The 20,050-nt window shown below is 35.3% G+C and overlaps 1 protein-coding gene and 1 pseudogene across 7 annotated transcripts in view; one reads left to right on the top strand and one right to left on the bottom strand.

Moving 5' to 3' along the window:
• The window catches only part of LOC144581922 (intermembrane lipid transfer protein VPS13A), a 237,895-nt gene that overhangs the window by 146,461 nt on the left and 71,384 nt on the right, over positions 1–20,050 (top strand). For 6 of the 7 annotated variants that reach the window (XR_013533366.1, XM_078367850.1, XM_078367836.1 and 3 more), the window contains 7 exons: positions 1,907–2,189; positions 4,134–4,529; positions 4,794–4,898; positions 5,023–5,169; positions 8,922–9,050; positions 9,469–9,602; positions 15,723–15,852. Coding sequence is in view for 6 of the 7 variants with exons in the window: in XM_078367850.1 (XP_078223976.1) it covers positions 1,907–2,189; positions 4,134–4,529; positions 4,794–4,898; positions 5,023–5,169; positions 8,922–9,050; positions 9,469–9,602; positions 15,723–15,852 (1,324 nt within the window). In the remaining variant the exon portion in view is untranslated. The remainder of the gene's footprint in view (positions 1–1,906; positions 2,190–4,133; positions 4,530–4,793; positions 4,899–5,022; positions 5,170–8,921; positions 9,051–9,468; positions 9,603–15,722; positions 15,853–20,050) is intronic. The other variant, XM_078367840.1, reaches the window with a different exon arrangement.
• On the bottom strand, positions 675–1,650 carry LOC103792619 (RWD domain-containing protein 1-like; annotated as a pseudogene).

Here is a 20,050-nt window from a genome sequence, read left to right on the forward strand (position 1 = left end):
TTTGAGATACGTTCCGTCGATACCGAGTTTATTGAGGGTTTTTAGCATAAAGGGCTGTTGAATTTTGTCAAATGCCTTCTCTGCGTCAATTGAGATAATCATGTGGTTTTTGTTTTTGGTTCTGTTTATGTGGTGAATTACGTTGATAGACTTGCGTATGTTGAACCAGCCTTGCATCCCCGGGATGAATCCTACTCTATCGTGATGAATAAGTTTTTTGATTTGCTGTTGCAATCGGCTTGCCAGTATTTTATTGAAGATTTTTGCATCTATGTTCATCATGGATATTGGCCGGCAGTTTTCTTTTCTTGTTGGGTCTCTGCCGGGTTTTGGTATCAAGATGATGTTGGTCTCGTAAAATGAAAAGACAACACCTGAAATCCAAAAATAGTCAAAGTCTCCAGAGTAGAAATTCCAAGTTATTCCATTTTCTGTGTATAAACTCACTCATGTGCACAGCAGGAGCCTAACTTCAAGTCTTGGTGTTATAGGCAGGATCTCTCTCAAATACGAGATGATTTTAAATACATAACCTTGTGCTCACCAGTAAGAAGCCTTGAACATTGTATATTTGAAATTTTAAGGTCAGTTTATTACGTTCAATGATGAAAGCTATCAGAAGAATATTCTCCTGAAAATAATTTTTTCCTAGAAAAAAGGAAAGGAAAATTAAAACCCTCTGAGCATAGCCACAGATGCTGTGGCAGTCAAGCCTCTCTGCAGATGGGGACAGTCCATTCATTAATCAGCTGAGTCACTCTCTGGGTCAGCAGGATTGTAGTCTGGATCATCTTCATCATCCTCTAACTCCAAGTCGTCCATTTCTTGGAACAAAGACTCATCTATCTCCACATTGTTTCCAGCATCCTCCAAGAACTGGATATCAGATGTGTCAAGATTATGATCTGTTTCAAATAGTTGTTTCCCACTTAATTTATTTTTTCCTGCTTGTTCTTCTTCTTTCATCCTTTTCTTTTTAATTTCCAAGAGTTCTGCATCAAACTTGGCCTTCCAATTTAAGAAATTCTCAATTGTAACTGGAGTGCCATGGAATAATTGCTTTTCAGCTTCTTCTGCTTCTTTTTGTTTTGTTTCTTTTCTTCTTCTCTTCTAGTTTTTAATCTGATCTACTATTTCATTTAATTTTTCTTGCACAGCTGTCACTAGAGTAAAGATCATCACCATACCAAGATTTTCTTCAGCCTGTAACGCTAGTAATTTTAAAATGTCTGAGATATCATTATCTTCTAGATTTTCCTGAGAGAATATTTCATAAAGGGGAGCTTCATCTGGGTATTTTTCACTGTATGTAAACTTGAGGGTAGTCTGGACAGTTTCATCATTTTCTCCAGCCTCAGATGTCACAGTAATGGTGAAGCTGGGTGGACTTTCTGATAATACTTAGCAGGACCTTGTCAAGTGAAGCACTACTGAAGGAGAATGTGGTATCAGGAGAGTCCATTTATATTTTGGAAGACTAGTTGTTAGGAGGGTTGGATCAATGTGCAATCAAGCTGTGAAGGAGTCCCGGTAGATAGACTCTAGAGCCTCCAGCTCGTTGCGCTGCTCCTCGCCGTAATCTGTCATCGTGGCCCTTGCTCTTGCCCATGGATCGCCCAGACACCTAGGCGGCGCGCAGCTGCCGAGACCACCATTTATCTTACAAGTGTACTTTTTAGTAAGTTTATAAGAAAAATATTCTCCTCTTAAAAATCAACTTGATTAGCTTCCAGAAAGTTAAGATGGTATCTATTTATCTATCTTATATCTAAAAAGTATATGAAAATATAAAAATGTATTACAGTATTATGAGAGGAGGTAAGTTTGTTATACTAAAGCTGTAATTATTTAGTTTAATATGTTTTCCTTTAAAGCATTTTAAAGTGTATCATTTAATCCTATGCAGATCATTCCTTTTTCTGAAGCCGGAAGACGAGGACTATCAAATGTGTGAAGGAATTGACTTTGAAGAGATTATAAAAAATGATGGTGCTCTTCTAAAGAAGAAATGCAGATCTAAAAACCCTTCTAAGAAATCATTTCTCATTAATATTGTTCCAGAAAAAGATAATTTAACATCTCTGTCAGTGTATTCAGAAGATGGTTGGGATTTACCATATATAATGCATTTGTGGCCACCTATCCTACTTCGAAATCTTCTTCCTTACAAAATTGCTTATTATATAGAGGTATTGTGGGATTGTTTTAGTGCCTCCCTGTTTTTGATTTTTCTAGTTTTAGTTTTTTTAAATTATGAACAATAAAAAGTATTTTAAAGATCTAACAAATTAGAATACTAGTTAAGAATTGCTAATAAAGATATTCTTTTGCAACAAGTATGAGAATTATTACTGATACAGCATTCAAAAACTAGACTTCAGTGACAAAAAAGCCTGCTACATCATATTCTTATAGTGCTGATTTTCTTAAAAGATTGTTTGCTTTGTAGAGTTGCTTTTTGTCTTACATACTCTTTGTTTTAACAGATTGTCTGGTTTCTTCCTGTTATAGGAATCCATACATCTTAAGATTTTATGTAAATATTTCATTTGTGATGCTTATCAAATGGAAGAAAGTAGTTCTTCATTGTCATCTATTATGAATTTATTTCACTTTGAGAGTTACCATTCACTTGCCTAAAAAACAATGTTAGACCGGGTTTCTCTCTGTTGCTCCAATTGGAGTTCACTGATGCAGGCATAGCTCACTGTAGCCTCAAACTTCTAGGTTCAAGTGATGTCCCACCTGAGCCCCCTGAGTAGCTGGGACTACAGGTGCATTCCATGCCTGGATAATTTTTTTTTAATTTTTAATTTTGTAGGGACAGTGACTCACTATGGCTTGTTTCCAACTCTTGGGCCCAAGCAATCCTCCTGCTTCGGCCTCCCAAAGTGTTGGGATTATAGGCATGAGCCAATACACCCAGCTGTTTACACTTTCTAATACATGTCTCTTCTGAAGGAAAAAGTTAAAGTTGTTTATGGTTTTAAATGTGTTTTTCCATATTGAGTAACAAATTATCATAGTAGTTAAGAATTTGTACTTTTCTGTTAGATAGATATGAAATTGCATCCTAGCTGTGTCACTTGCTAGCTGTATCTTCTTAAGCAGGCTTTATTGCTTTTCTGAATTTTTTGTTGTAGTCTGTAAAACAAGAATAATAATAAAATTTGCATGGTTAAAACATGGGGAAAATCAAATTAGATGGTGTATGTAAAGGATTTGGTACAGTGTCTGACAGACACAGGGTTCCCATTTATTTACCACTCTAGCACTACCACCACTGGTGTTATTTAGCGGGATATTATTAACTTGTAAAGAATCAATAACTTATTATTTTTGCTTTAATTAATTTAAAATCATGAGATGAGATTCCTATATTATAATAATAGGAAGAGACCAGGATAGAGATTCTGGTGAGATATTCAGATTTACTGTCAATTTATTTTTCTATTCTTGTAGAACTTTTACTTGGATGCTTTTAGTGATCACTTTCTGTCTGCCAGTTACCAAAGGATACGATCAGTTTTTAGAAAGACAGTTCAGCCGTGGTATGGACAAGGGACTAGAGGAGACATGAGCAGTTAGGATGCTCTTAAAATGAGAAGTCATTTAGTGACACGAACGAAGATAATAGAGGGAAATGAGCAGTTTGGAGAAATACATATGATGTAATATAAACAGTGATTGGAAATGGGTGATGAGTGATTATGGTGGTGGTAGGGATTGCTTATTTTGGTTTATAATCAGTTTTTGCCCATATTTTACATTATTTTGTTATTTTCAAAACAAAAATCATTAGTGGTTAAGATTGTCTTTTTGTTGTTTTACCAGTTGTAGTGTTTTATGTTTATAATTTCCAGTGGAGTTTCACATTATGTTATTTAACCTAATCTTCACAGTTTCTCCTTTGAATTAAGTCATTTAGACCATTTTATCAATACAGTAACTCAAATCTCAGATTAAATACCATATAGAGGTTTACACAGTTGACAAAGTTAGACCTTGAATGTAAATCTTCTGAGTTGTTCTAATGGGTACTTCAAAAGCATTTTGTGCAGCATTTGGAATAAATAAATAGAATTTGGGGACATATTATTCTGCAACATTTTCATTTTTTTTTTTTATTACAGGGAATTGAAAATTCAGTTTTTACTCTAAGTGAAGGACATTCAGCCCAGATTTGTACTGTACAGTTGGATGAAGCCAGGCTACATTTAAAATTACTTGACTATCTTAATCATGATTGGAAAAGTGAATATCACATAGAGACTAATCAACAAGACATTAGTTTCATCAATTTTACCTGTGTTACAGAAATGGAAAAGACTGATTTAGATATTGCTGTCCATATGACTTATAATACCGGTCAGACAGTTGTGGCATTTCATAGTCCTTATTGGATGGTCAATAAGACTGGTCGAATGTTACAGTACAAAGCAGATGGAATTCATCGAAAGCATCCACCTGATTATAAAAAGCCAGTTCTCTTTTCTTTTCAGCCAAATCACTTTTTTAATAACAATAAGGTATGTAATGTGTATTCTGTTTTTCCCTTGTCTTTAGCCACTTGTCATTTTTTAGTTGTTAAAGGTCTGAGGAATAAATATTATGAAACTTGGGTAGAGATAACATTTGTTAAATATTTGAGGCTAAAATTAGAATTTAATTTTTGGAAAGGTTTAGTGCATTAAGAATATAATATTCTGTTTATGCCAAAAAGGAAATTACCAGTTTAAGCAGGAATTTTTAAAGTACCTAAATTGTAATCTATTTGGAATATTTTTTCCTAGGTTCAACTTATGGTAACTGATAGTGAGTTGTCTGATCAGTTTTCAATTGATACTGTTGGTAGTCATGGAGCTGTTAAATGTAAAGGCCTGAAAATGGAATATCAAGTGAGTTCATTCTGTGCTTATCAAGAAACTTTAATTTTAAATGTTTCTATTAACTGCTTAATTAAATTTTATAAGGATGTTATGATGCATTACAGTTTTTGAACTGTTAACTTTTTTTTCTTAGGTTGGTGTCACCATAGACCTCAGCAGTTTTAACATTACTAGAATTGTGACATTTACCCCTTTTTATATGATTAAAAACAAAAGCAAATACCGTGTATCAGTGGCTGAAGAGGGAAGTGGTAAATGGCTCTCTCTTGATTTGGAGCAGGTGGGTAGATGAATTTAAACTCTTTGGATATATACCTCTTCGGATTCTGTTTTCTCCTTGAAGTTAGATAACTAAAGTCACCATGTAATGTTTTACCTCTCCCCTTACCCCAGTTTTGTTTCAGTTTCATAAATCTTTATTGAATATTTTTACCCAGCTCTAGAGAGATGGCAAGGTTTAATTTTTAATAATTAGATAGGCCGGGCGCGGTGGCTCAAGCCTGTAATCCCAGCACTTTGGGAGGCCGAGGCGGCTGGATCACGAGGTCAAGAGATCAAGACCATCCTGGTCAACATGGTGAAACCCCGTCTCTACTCAAAATACAAAAAATTAGCTGGGCATGGTTGCAGGTGCCTGTAATCCCAGCTGCTCAGGTGGCTGAGGCAGGAGAATTGCCTGAACCCAGGAGGCGGAGGTTGCGGTGAGCCGAGATCGTGCCATTGCACTCCAGCCTGGGTAACAAGAACGAAACTCCGTCTCAAAAAAAAAATAATTAGATAACTAGGAATGCCTAGCTTGTTAAGGGAGGTAGAAATTTAACAGTTACTAACCACTTTGGTTAATATAGAAGCCAAAGACTAGATAAGGTATAAATGCATCAAAGAGAAGAAATTATTTATTCTCCCCAGGAAGCTATTAGGAATGCCTACAGAGAAGGTTAAGCCAGACTCCTCTTCAAATTATTTGAGGGCAGTAGTAACTTAGAAATCAAATTTTGATTCTGTGCCATCATTAAACCTTTGAAGAAGGGTTTTCTGAATGACTGACTGAGGTTGATGGAATATTTTATTTTTGAAGAACTTTTATGTTTAACGTTAGGATTAGAGAAGTGTTTGCTATTTCTAGTCATTATTCCTTTTTGCATACAAAACCATCCTTGTGGGATTATTCTGGAAGTATATTCTTTAGAATTTCATAAGGGCTGGTTTTGAAGATAAATGCCATCAGTGTGTTTATAAAAATCTGTGGCTGCCTTCACAGTCTTTCTTTTCTTTGTCTTCGATGTTCTGCAGTCACGCTGCTCTATGTCTATATATGGTTAACTTTTTGTTTATTCTGCTTGAGATGCTTTACTCCTGGATCTGTGGATTAATATATTTCATGCTTTCTGTAAAATTTGCTACTGTTTTCTCTTTAAATGTTGCCTCTCTTTCATTCGTCTACTTTTTCCATCTAAGCCTTTAAATCAGACATGTTAGGCATTCATATTATATCCTCCATGTCTCTTAATAGCTCTTTTATATTTTCCAACTCTTTGCTTCATTCTGAGTAAATTCTACATAGACAGCTTTCAATTGTTTTTACTTTTGCTGTGTCTGAACTACTATTTAAGTCTTCAACTATTTGAATACTTATAGTTCTTATTTACAGAAATTTTATCTTTTTTCAAGTCTGTTCATTCTTTCAACAAATACTGTGTATTTGTAATGTGACTTGCAATGTACTAGTTAACAAAGCCACAAGTTCCCATCTTTATGTAGTTTACATTTGTGTGTGTGTGTGGGGGGAAACATTAAATTAATGATACCGTAGTCAATTTATATATAGTATGTCTCAAAGTGACAAGTCCAATGTGGGAAAGTCTAAGGTAGGATAAGGGACATTAAGAGTTTGAGAGCCAGGGGTGGGCTATAATTTTATGTAAGGTGGTTAGGATGGGACTCATTGAAGTCACATTTGAACAATGACTTGGAGAAAATGAGAAAGTTAGCAATTGTCAACAGCTCAGCTGAGGAGAGAGCTGAGCTGCCAGGTGTCAGAGTAGCTGATTAAGATAAGCCGCAATGAAAGTAACAGTCAAACCTTTAATCACTTACTGTAATAGTAAAGATTGAGCATCCTTAATCTGAAATTACAAAATCAAAAATGCTCCAAAATTCAAAATATTCTAAAATCCAGAGCTTTTCAAGTGCCAATGTGTTGCCGCAAATCAAAAATTCCACACCTGACACTATTTGTATCACTTTCTTAACTGTATATCTTTTTTTTTTAACCTTTAATTACTTATATGTGAATAAGGGTAAGAAAATGGTTGCTTATTGGTAACACAAATTGAGAGTCAGGAATGGTGGTGATGTCACACAACCACAGATTGTCAACATGGGTGGCTGAGATAGTGACACATTTGCTTTTTGATGGTCCAGTATAAGCTTAGTTTCATGCACAAAATTATTTAAATATTATATAAAATTACTTTTGGGTGATGTGTATAAGTTGTATGTGAAACATAAATGAATTTCATGTTTAGACTTAAGTACTATCCCCAAGTTATCTCATTATATATATGCAAATATTCCAGAATCCAAAAGAAGTCCAGAATCTGAAACACTCTGGTACCAAGCATTTTGAATAGGGGACACTCAATCTGTGTAAGCAGGAGGCTAAATCAGAGAAAACATCAATTACCACCTATTCTGAAATGGCACTGGACAAGTGTCAGGTGGATCAGCACAAATATGGGAATTGTCTCACTGTCTAGGGAACCTTGAACAAGGTATCCGGCAGTTTTATGGACCTGGGGGATAGAATAGGGCAAAGGCGAGGAGCTAGGAATGGAAATGTATTGAGCACTGAAAGTGGACAAAAAGTGTCTTCACTTTTTGTGAAGTGAGGGTACCCTTGTTTTAAAGTGATCATCTATGTCCCAGTTCTCAGCTCTGACTCCCCGTTTCCCCCGATAAAGAAGGTCTGCAGGGGCTTTGAAGGAAGGCCTCTGCCAAAAGGTTGTCGTAAAGAGCCTCCAGATGAAGTGCCTGGGCTAGTAATGCAGGCACGCGTAAAAAGCTTTGGGGCAGGGTTGCTTAAATGCATAAGACTGCGGTGTCCTGGCTGTGCGTAAAGTCGGGTTATATTCCTAATCACGTCTTATATCTAGTTCCGTTAATTGCCTTTTATGGTTGAATAAAACTGTCTTTAACAAACTAAGACACTTAGCTCTAACAACTGTGTTCCGCGACATTGTCCTCAAGTCATGTGGTGATGATTGATGATCAGGTATCACAAATGAGCAGTCTCTGAAATATATGAAGGGATCAGTCTGGTCAGGGCCTAAGATGGAGTTGACTTAATAGCTTACAGACAAGGCTGGTTCTTCATTCTTCTTCTTTGAGCTCTGTTTCCAAATTCTTTTGTCCAGTCTTCTTTCTGGTCCCTTGACTGTCTCCTATTCTTTTAGTTTGGTTTCCAAATTACTCATGTTCAAGTTATTTCTTAAAATGCTGAGCTGCTTTCCTACTCTGAACTTCGAATACTGCTTTTACTTTTTTTTTTTACCTTTAATTGATGACCAGATGCTAGATTTAATACATGTTCTGACTTGTTATTTTTGTGTGCTTTGACTTCCGCTTAATTACCAAATAATATCCATAACCTGATTTTGATTTTTAGTAACTGAATATTCTGTTGTTCTTAACCTGATCATCTGTGTCCCAGTTCTCAGCTCAGGTTTCTTGCTGATTTTTTGACCCTTCTCTGTAAGATCATGACCACATTACAGTCTCTTTTCTTGACAGCAGTTCACTTATCATAGCTCTTCAGAATTGCTCTTCACTGCTTTTTGAATGCACAGTGCTGACAAGTGACAGTACATCTTCAAGTTGAAAGTTTATAACGGTTTAACTAAGCAACCCAATAATAGAGCAGTGTTGAAAGAGGTTTTTTTTTTAGTCTTCCCTGATGGGTATATGAAGATGATTTATGTATTTATGGTAAAATCTGTTCATTTTAATAAATATATATAATGTATATTTTAGTGTATCCCCTTTTGGCCTGAGGATGCTGCTAGTAAACTTCTTATTCAAGTTGAAAAGAGTAAAGATCCTCCCAAAAGGATATATTTTAACAAGCAAGAAAATTGTATTTTATTGCGTCTGGATAATGAGGTAAGGTTTGTTTTGTTTTTTGCATATGTCATTAGAAAAGGTAAAATATACCAACTAGTATTTTATTTATTTTTTGTATCAAATAATTACTGTTGATTTTTTCCCTTTTCCCCAAACATGAACAAACGTTTCTTTTTGTAAAAGGAAACAGAGATGTAAGATAATTTAATTGTTATATAAAAAGTTAGTTGGAATGCCCAGAATACTAGACTGTACCACATCTGGAATGTCACCTATCTGTAATATAATAATTGAGATTATAGAATCTGAAAAATGCAGTATAAAATTCTGAATTGTTTTATTCAGTCATCCCAAAAATTAAATTATCAAGTTAGGAATAGTCTGTTAATAAATGTTATTAGTTAATATTCTTGGGGAAATAATCACATTAAAAATGTTTTCTTTTTCTTTCTTCTAGCTTGGAGGTATTATAGCAGAAGTGAATTTGGCTGAGCATTCTACAGTTATTACATTTTTAGATTATCATGATGGAGCAGCCACATTCCTCTTAATAAATCACACCAAGAATGAACTTATTCAATACCATCAAAGGTGAGATTATCACAAATACAGGAACTCGATGGTGTAAGTCTAGATGATGAGGCATGGTTTTTATGATAATTTTTTTAGAATATAAACACTGATAATGACATCGTAGCTACAAAAATCAATGTTCCATTAAAAAAAGTGTTCTGAAGTATGTAGCAGTAAACTGACTGTATGTCTACAATTTATTTCGAAATGCTTCAAAGAAAGAAAAATGGAAGAGCTGAAGGAGGTGTGGTAAAAGCTTGTTCATTGTTGACTCTGATTAGTAGTCTGTCAGAGTTTGTTATGGGTCTCTGACTTTTGTCTATTTTTGAATTTTTTATATGTTTAATATAGTGTAAATATGTACAATTTCAGATTTTTTTTTCTAACAATAGGTACCCTCTTATTGAGGTGTTGGGGGAAAGGACTCCTTCCTTAAAGACTATAATAGGATCTTCATGGTTTAGGACTATTCTTAAACATCATTCATTTTAATTTGCTGTTATATCTTCCTAGGGCTACTACCATTTATGCAACGTTCTGATCCTCTACATAGTAGTTCTAGGCTATCTTGAATTTATTTTGTTTGCTTTCTTTCTTTGTTTTCACCTGTTACTTTTCAACAAGGACGTATTTATCATTGCATGTACACTTTGCTTCCACTGCTAACTGTACAACTTCTAATCATTGATTAAAATCAAACAGATACTGAGTAAGGACCAGAGGGCTGGACTAGCAAGTACCTAAAACTCATTTTGGGTATCATTCTCTCATCAATTTAAGATGTTAAGAAAGGGGAATGCCTGTTTTTTAAATTATTTATATTATGAAAATAATAAATGTTTCTCAACATGTGTGTGCAAGTGTCTTTTTTATATAATGACTTCTGTTACTTTGGGTAGACACCCAGTAGTGGGATTGCTAGATCAAGTGGTAGTTCTACTTTTAGTTCTTTAAGGAATCTCCATCATGTTTTTCATAGTGGTTGTACTAGTTTACATTCTCACCAGCAGTCTAAAAGTGTTCCCTTTCCACCACATCCATGTCAACATCTATTATTTTTTTATGTAAATTGTGATAAATTGTGACTATCCTTATAGGAGTAAGGTGGTATCTCATTGTGATTTTAATTTGCATTTCCCTCATAAGTAAGTGATGTTGAGCATTTTTTCCTATATTTATTGGCCATTTGTATATCTTCTTTTAAGAATTGTCTATTTATGTCCTTAGCCCACTTTTTGATGGGATTATTTGTTTTTGTTTTTATTCTTGCTGATTTGTTTGAGATCCTTATAGATTCTCGGTATTAGTCTTTTGTCAGATGCATAGTTTTTGAATGTTTTCTCCCACTCTGTGGATTGTCTGTTTACTCTGCTGATTATTGCTTTTGCTGTGCAGAAGCTTTTTAATTTAATTAGGTCCCATCTATTTATTTTTGTTTTGTTGCTTTTGAGTTCTTGGTCATGAAGTCTTTGCCAAAGGCAGTGTCTAGAAGAGTTTTTTCAATGTTATATTCTCGAATTTTTATGGTTTCAGGTCTTACATTTAAGTCTTTGGTCCATTTTGAGTTGATTTTTGTATAAGATGAGAGATAAGAATCCAATTTCATTTTTCTGCATGTGACTTGCCCAGGATCCCAGCGGAGATAGTCAAGATACCAGAAAGAAGACTAGACAAAAGAATCTGGAAACAAAAGAGCTAAAAGAACAAGAATGAAGAACCAGCCTTGTCTGTAAACTATTAAGTCAACTCTGTCTCAGGCCGTGACCAGAATAGGATGTCCCTTCACTAGAATAGGATGTCCTTTCCCTACTTTGTGTTTTTGTTTGTTTTGTTGAGGATAATTGGCTGAAAGTATTTGACTTTATTTCTGGTTTCTCTGTTCTGCTCCATTGGTCTACATGCCTTTTTTCATGCTAGTACCATATTGTTTTGGTGACTATAGCACTGTAATATAGTTTGAAGTTGGATAATATAATGCCTCCAGGTTTGTTCTTTTTTCTTAGTATTGCTTGGCTGTGGGGGCTCCTTTTATAGTTCCATATGCACTTTAGGATTTTTTTTTTCTAGTTCTGTGAAGAATGATGATGGTATTTTGAGGGGAATTGCACTGAATCTGTAGATTGCTTATGGCAATATGGTCATTTTCACAATATTGAGTCTGCTCATCCATGAACATGAGATGTGTTTTCATTTGTTTGTTAAAGTTTAATTTTTAAATAAATATTTCCTTCTTATCTAACCTCCCCTGTCATCATCCTACTTCAGTATCCCTCCATTTCTTATCTGTTTGAGTAGAGATTTCTCTTTTGTTTTATTTGAGTATTGTGTTTTGTTTTGTTTTGTTTTGAGAAAGTCTTGGTCTGTTGCCCAGATTGGAGTGCAGTGGCACGATCCAGGCTTACTGCAACCTCTGCCTTCGGGGCTCAAGTGATTCTCATGCCTCAGCCTTCCAGGAAGCTGGGTTTACAGGTGTGTGCCACTATCCCAGCTGTATTTGAGTAGATTTTTGATCTGTCTCTCTATATCTAGTCTTATCTCTAGTAAATCTTACATTTTCCACTAGAATGAGTTTTCTAAAATGAGAAATATAGTAATATCTTTCTTGTTTAAAGTTTTTCCTTTTTTTACCTATTTCTTTAAAAATATACTTCTAGACTGCATTTCTAAACATTTATCTTTCTGTGGCCTAAATCTTACCCTGTGCAAACTGAAGTCTTTGTTTCCTGAATACTCTGGGTCTTTCCATATGTTTTTACCCGAATAGATGTTCCTTTCAGCTAGATAAATGCCATTCTGTGATTATCAAAAAATCAAGAAACAACAGATGATGGTGAGATGATGGAGAAATAGGAACACTTTTAAACTGTTGCTGAAAATCTAAATTAGTTCACCCATTGTGTAAGACAGTGTTGTGATTCCCCAAAGACCTAGAATAGAAATACCACTTGACCCAGCAATCCCATTACTGGTTATGTACTCAAAGGAATATAAATCATTCTCTTGTAGAGATAGATTGCACATATTCATTGCAGCACTATTCATAATAGCAAAGACATGGAATCAACCCAAATGCCCATCAATGATAGACTGGATAAAGAAAATGGAGTACATATAAACCGTGGATACTATGCAGCCATAAAAAGGCATGAGATCATCTCCTTTGCAGAGACATGGATGGAGCTGGAAGCCATTATCCTCAGTAACAGGAATACAAGTTCCCACTTATATGTGGGAGCTGAACAATGAGAACCGCATGTTCCCACTTACAAGTGGGAAGCTGAACATTGAGAACACGTGGACACGGAGGGGAACGACACACGCTGGGGCCTGTTGGGGGCACAGCAGGAGGGAGAGCATTAGGAAAAATAGCTAATACATGTGGGGGGTTAATACCTAGGTGATGGGTTGATGGGTGCAGCAAATCATCATGGAATACATTTACCTACATAACAAGCCTGCATATCCTGCGCATGTATCCTGGAACTTAAAAAAAAAATGCCCTTCTATGTGATCACCTCCCTTGCCATCTTAATCTGTGTACCCGAGTTTTTGATAGCACCTTTGCATATGTAAATTACAGCATTTGTCACCTTGTGTTACTTTCTTGTGAGTTACATGTATACACAGATAGTTACTAGTCTGAGGACTATGGCTAGTTTCCCTTTTTTGGAATTTTCATTGCCTGTCCCTGGTAGTCCAATACATTTTTGCATAAGGAATATTCTGCAATGAATTAAATAGATTAAAATTTATATGAAGTACAACCATTTTAAAATATATTTAAACCAAATTTATTTGCTAATCAACACATTTACATTTGACTTTTTTCATGGGAAAATGAAAACTATGAGTTTGTTTTCTCCTCCACATTTCCTTTTCTTGACTTTTTAAAAAATATGAATGTTATTTCTTTCATATAAAAGTAATAGTTGTTAAATTACTGTTTTAAAAAATTTGATAGAAAAAATGTGAAAGAGGACTATAGTCTCTGTAATCCAAATACTGTCAACATTTTGGTGCCCTGTTTTTTTTTCCTTTCCTGCCTCCTTTTTTTCTCCCTTTCTCCCTTTCTTCCTTCTTTATGTATCTCTCATATTTGATAGATATTGTGAGCATATATATTTGCTTCAAGCACAATTTTTTTTTTCTTTCTAACTTTAATTACAGGTTCAGGGGATACAAGTGCAGGTTTGTTACATACGTAAATTGTGTGTCACAAGGGTTTGGTGTAGAGATTGTTTAATTTCCCAGGTAAAAGCATGGTGCCCAATAGGTCGTTTTTCGATTCTCTCCCTCCTTTTACCCTCCACCCTCAAGTAGGCTCCGGATGTCTGTTGTTCCCTTCTTTGTGTCCATGCAAAGCATGATTTTACCGAATACGTGATATTCTATCACTTAGGTGCGCCACAATTAAATAATCCTTAATTGTTCAGAATTTTTATTTGTAATTTTGTAATGTTAGAATCAGTCTATCTTTTGTTGTTGTTTTGAGATGGAGTTTTGGTCTGTTGCCCAGGCGGGAGTGCAGTGGCGTTATCTTGGCTCACTGCAACCGCTGCCTCCCAGTTTCAAGTGATTCGACTGCCTCAGCCTCCTGAACACCTGGGATTACAGGTGCATGACACTCACGCCCAGCTAATTTTTGTATTTATAGTAGAGACGGAGTTTGACCATGTTGGCCAGCCTGGTTTTAAACTCCTGACCTCAGGTGATCCACCTGCTTCAACTTCCCAAAGTGCTGGGATTACAGGCATGAGCCACCATGCCCAGCCCAGTTGATCTTCTAATAAGGATCTTTAACCCATTTGTAATAATTTTAATACCTAATTTATGCTTCCTTACCATATTTTTTGAGGTATATTTTCTTTGAATAATTTTTTGGAAAATGCATATCCTCTTTCAGTTATAGATAATTGCTTTTTTATTATTGAAGGTTTTGATACATTTTAAATCAATTTTAAGATTGAAACAGTATCTGCTAACTTACCCATAAAAAATTGTAATGCTTTTTTACATTTTCTTCAACCTCTTTCCAAATTCTCACTTTCTTTTGAATATAATTTGGGATTTTTCAACCAGATTAATATAAAATGGTTAGCTTTTCAAAATATATATTATTTTATTCAAATCTCTTTTGGTGTTTGCATTGATTTGTAATATGTTAACAAAAAATGGATTTCTTTAACTGGTTGAGTTGTTCACTACTGGTTCTTTAGTACTTCTATATCCTAGTTGTTAAAATGTTATTTTAAGTTCATCTCTAGCTTGGTTGGAAAAAGTGTGTTATTTTTTTAGTAAAGATTTGTGGGTAGTGTTACGCTAATGCTTGTTTGAAATGTCTTAGTGTTACAAACTTGTGACAATTTGACATAAAATTTTACGTGATAACCTTTTTCTCAAAATTGTGTAGATATTGTTCCATTGTTTCTTGACATTAGATATCATAGAACTGTGAGAGTAGCATTTTTACTTTCTTGTAACTATGATTTTCCTAGATATGTGTTAGTCATTTTTTCCCCTCGTTTTCTTACAAAGATATGTCTAGAACGATACTGTTTCAGAACGATACGGTCTGATACCCAGTGAAGTCTTTTAATCTGTAGAGTTAGCTCCTTCTTCCACTTACAAGAGCTATATTTTTATTACTTCTTTGCTTTATAACTTTTGTAATTATTTTTCTTTCCAAGCGTCTTTTCGTTGAGTCAATTTCTTAGATATATTTTTCATGTTTTGTGATTTTAAAGAATAATTGAGTTATTATGTTTTTGCTGTAGTAAGACCAATACTGAGGAAAGAGTTACCAGTGAAATTCTCATAGAATTGGTATAAATAGATTAAAGTAGTTGGAATAATTTTCGATAATTAATTGGTATTTAAAAATTGACAGAACAGTTTTAAAGACTTGAAGACCTTTATTTCCTAAGTAGAACATATTTTCTAAGTGGGAAAATAATGAGAGACATTCATTAGTGAACCCTTTTTTAATGGTATCAGGTAAAAATTTCAGCCTTGTTGTAATCAGAACTATCAGAGATTTCAATTAGGGGACTAAGAATTAATCAAGTATTGTTTTAGTTTTTAAAAATCTAGTTGTGTACTTGCATTTAATTTAATGCATATTTTTACTACTTATGTCAGTTCTCTCAGTGAAATAGAAGATTCCCTCCCTCCTGGAAAAGCGGTGTTTTATACGTGGGCTGATCCAGTGGGCTCTAGAACACTGAAGTGGAGATGTAGAAAAAGCAATGGTGATGTAACGCAAAAGGATGTAAGTATTGAGTTATTATGGTGTTCCCAGCAGGCTTTTTTAAAAAAAGGTATTTGGGCCAGGCACGGTGGCTCACGCCTGTACACTCAACATTTTGGGAGGCCAAAGCAGGTGGATCACGAGACCAGTCTGGCCAATGTGGTGAAACCTCATCTCTACTAAAAATACAAAAATTAGCCAGGTGTGGTGGCATGCACCTGTAGTCCCAGCCACTCAGGAGGCTGAGGCAGAAGAATCGCTTGAACCCAAGAGGCGGAGGTTACAGTGAGCCAAGATCGTGCCACTGTACTCCAACCTGGGGGACAGAGTGAGACTCCATCACAAAAAACAAAAAAGATTTTATTTTCAACCTCCCTAGTTTTAAGGATTGTTTGTGGCCACACTTCTAAAAAACGGCCAAAAATCTTCAAAGTAGTATTCAAGCATTGACTTAACCAAAAATGTTTGAAACCAAAAGTAGTCTTATTTTGTTTACTCTTTATTTGCTTCTGCTGTGTTATAAAGTTTTGTTTAGAGAAGTGCTTTCAGCATTCACCTGAAAAACAAATACGTTCTCTGCACTGACAATCGTATTAGGTAGATTTAGCTTCTGTAAGAACATTTAAGGATCTACTGAGTGAACTAAAATTTATTTCTGGGTAGTAAGCTATGATGATAAAGTTATGTGCATACATTTTCCGGTAACATTTAAAATACTTTCAGAAATAAAGTGTTTTGTCCTTCAAGATTTCTCTTAATTTGACTCGTAATTTTTTTTTGTTTTTCTTACCACTCATGATTCTTTTCTTCCTGCCTTTCAGTAGGCCATTGCCTCTCTCATTCCCATTTTAGAGGGGAAACTGAACATTTCCTCGTTAAGCATGTCTTTGCTCTACATATGTTTTTGGTTGGTTGTCTTTTAAATAAATACTCTGTATCACATTATGACAGTTGCCTTTTACTCCTAGTTTATTAAAATGTCTGAGTGTATAGGTATGAATAAATGAACTAGTGTTGCATTTTTATGAAATGCTTTCTATTTTCATTTATTGAAAATGATTAAATGATTTCAGACTTTATCTTTTTTTGGGAATAAATTATATGATTGATTTTTAAGTATTAGGTCAACCTGGCATTTCTGGGATTGGCTTGCTAATGTTTTAAGATTTATGCTCTTATATTCACAAGAGAAATGACCTATAACTTTTCTATCTTGTAATGCTTTTTCCAGATTTTTACATCACAGTAATGCTGACTTCTTAAAAATGTTGGGAAATATGTATAATTTACCCATTTTCTGGAAGAGTTTATGTAAAATGAATATGATTTCCTTGAATGTTTGGTAGAATTAACTAGTGAAGCGAAACCATCTTTGTTGTCTTTGGAGGAAGGTTGTGTTTTTTGTATGTGTTTGTTTTCAGAAAAACCACTGTTTTATGCTTTTGATGATATATGTTTTCAGTCTCATCAATTTCTGTTCTAATCTATGTTCTTTTATTTCATTTTTGGGGGAGTTTACTTCTGAACTCTTGAGATGGATGCTGTGTTAGCCTATTTAGGCTACCATAACAAAATACCACTGACTGTCTTAAAAACCAAAAATTTATTTCTCAGCATTCTGGAGGCTGGAATCTGAGATCAGAGGTCCAGCATGATTGGATTCTGGCTTGCAGATGACTGCCTTTCTGTCTGTGTTCTCATATGGCATGAAGGGATGGGGGGAACATAAACTCCCTTGTGTCTCTAAAGACTCTACTAATCCTGTTGGATCAGAGCCTCACCCTTATGACCTTATATAACCTTAGTTAGCTCCGTAAAGGCCCCATCTCCAAATACAGTCACATTGTGGATTGGGGGTTCAACATGATGAATTTTTTTTTTCTTAAAGGTCTTTTACTCAATCCACTCAAAAAAACTCTTAATGTGGTGTGTGTAAAGGGATAGGGGTGGGTGGATGGAGTGGGTAGAGAATGGACACAAAGAAATGTCAGTATCAAAGTACAAAAGACAGTGAAGGTTTGGATGGTTTGGAGCTAGGGATAGTGGCAACAGCAAATGTTACAAATTTGGGCGAGGTCTGAGAGTTTACAGTACAGAGCACGTCCTGTGCTGTCATATGCGGATAACAAAGTAGTCGAATACACAAACCTTTCCATGCTTGTTCTGAAGGATGTTTAAACATCAAGCGCCAGGTGGTTGCCATGGTTGCCAGGGGTGCGTAGAGTTCTCGATGTGCTTAGAATGCTGCTTCTTCCAGCCCTCTGCTCTTCGCAATTATCATCCCTCTCTTAGGCCCGCTACCCATTCTGTTGGCTCTTATCGTTCTATTCCCCTCTTGATTCTCTCCTTCTGTGTTCCAGGTCACCATCTTGGACCATCAGCATTATGAATTTTAGGAAGATAGTTCAGACCATAGCAGATAACTAAATCATTGTTTTTTGTATTTTCTTCACTTAATATATGAAGTCATTCAAGTCACAGATTTTCCTCCAAAAACAGCATTAGTTTTGTTCCACATATGTTGATACATTATATATTTATTATCCTTTAGTTCAAAATACTTTCTAAATCTTCTATCTTATTAATTTGTTTGCTTGTTAGTTACTATAAGATATGTGTTTAAAATCTCCCAGTATAATCATGGATTTATATCTTCCTTTTGTTAATCTTAGCTTTTATATTGGAAGCTTAGGATTACTTAAGTACAAATTTATGACTGTTATATCTTCCTGGTAGCTTGATTCTTTTATCAATATATAATGTTACAGTGCCCACTACAGTACCTTTTTAGGCCCAAATGTAGACTTGCAAAACTATCATAGTCTACAGTTTGCACCTACCTATTCAGAAGGCTGCAGGCCAGGAACCAGCAGGGAGTATCAGGCATTCCTGTTGGGTCAGAGTCCTACGGCAATCCCATAGCAGGTTAGGAGATATTCTCTTTGGTCACCAAAAATGACAGGTTTGGTGTAAGGGAACAAGACTCACTTGGGTGTGGTAGAAGCCAGTCTCACTTAGAAATCTTTACTCCTACACATTTCTTGTAACAACCCATGAGCATAGCTTACTGGTTTTCTTCAAGACACATACAAGCATCATCATACTGAGGAGTCTAAAGCTAGGGCTTCCTCTACTGCATTAAAACATTCATTTTTGACTTGTTAAAATCTGCCATATGAGGCTGGGTGCAGTGGCTCACACCTGTAATCCCAGCACTTTGGGAGGCCAAGGTGGATGGATCACTTGAGGTCAGGAGTTTGAGATTAGCCTGGCTAAATGGTGAAACCCCATCTCTACTAAATATACAAAAATTAGCTGGATGTGGTGGTGCATGCCTGTAATGCCAGCTACTTGGGAGGCTGAGGCAGGAGAATCTCTTGAACCTGGGAGGTGGAGGTATCAGTGAGCCAAGATTGTGCCTCTGCCCTCCAGCCTGGGAAACAAAGTGAGACTCCATCTCAAAAAAAAAAAAAAAGAAAGAGAGAAAAGAAAAGAAAAGAAACCACACGTACACACAAGAAAAACCTTCCATATGAGCTATCACTAGGTTAATTTTTTTTAAATGCTGTAAGTTAGTATTCATACCACATTCCCAATAATATGAAGACTTCAGAACTCTTCAGTTATTTCTTTCTTAGGTTTTATATACTGTTTTTGTGTATTTTATTTCTAAATAGATATAAAATCCTTTAAGAAGTATTTATTTTCTACAATTAATACTCCATTTAAATTTGCCCACATATTTCTCTTTTTGCTGTTTTTCATTTTTTTCCTGTATCTTTGTGTTTCCGTTTGGGTTCCTTTTTCTTCTCAGTATTTTTCTAGTGTGAATCTTCCACTAGCAAATTCTCTATCAGTTTTGTTTGTCTGGAAATGTCTTTATTTTGCCCTTTTTTGGTGTGGTATTTCCGCTGGATGTCAAATTTCAGAGTTGGCACTTCTTTATTAATTCCACCTACTTTGATGTTTTCCTCTTCTCTGTGATTTCCAGCAGTTTTACAATTGTGTCCTTAGTCGTGGCTTTCTCTCACCTTGATGATTATGCTTCCTAAAATAGTGACTCGAAGTCTCTTGTCCAGTTTAGAAATTTTACAGCCATTATTTCCTCAAATATGGCTTTTGCGTGTTTCTTTCTCCTTGCTTTAGGACTCCAGAATTATATAAATGCTAGACTTTTTCACCGTGGAAAATGACTTTTATTTTAATATATTGTTTCATC

This window comes from Callithrix jacchus, chromosome 1 (assembly GCF_049354715.1).
Source record: "Callithrix jacchus isolate 240 chromosome 1, calJac240_pri, whole genome shotgun sequence".
Classification (NCBI taxonomy): domain Eukaryota; kingdom Metazoa; phylum Chordata; class Mammalia; order Primates; family Cebidae; genus Callithrix; species Callithrix jacchus.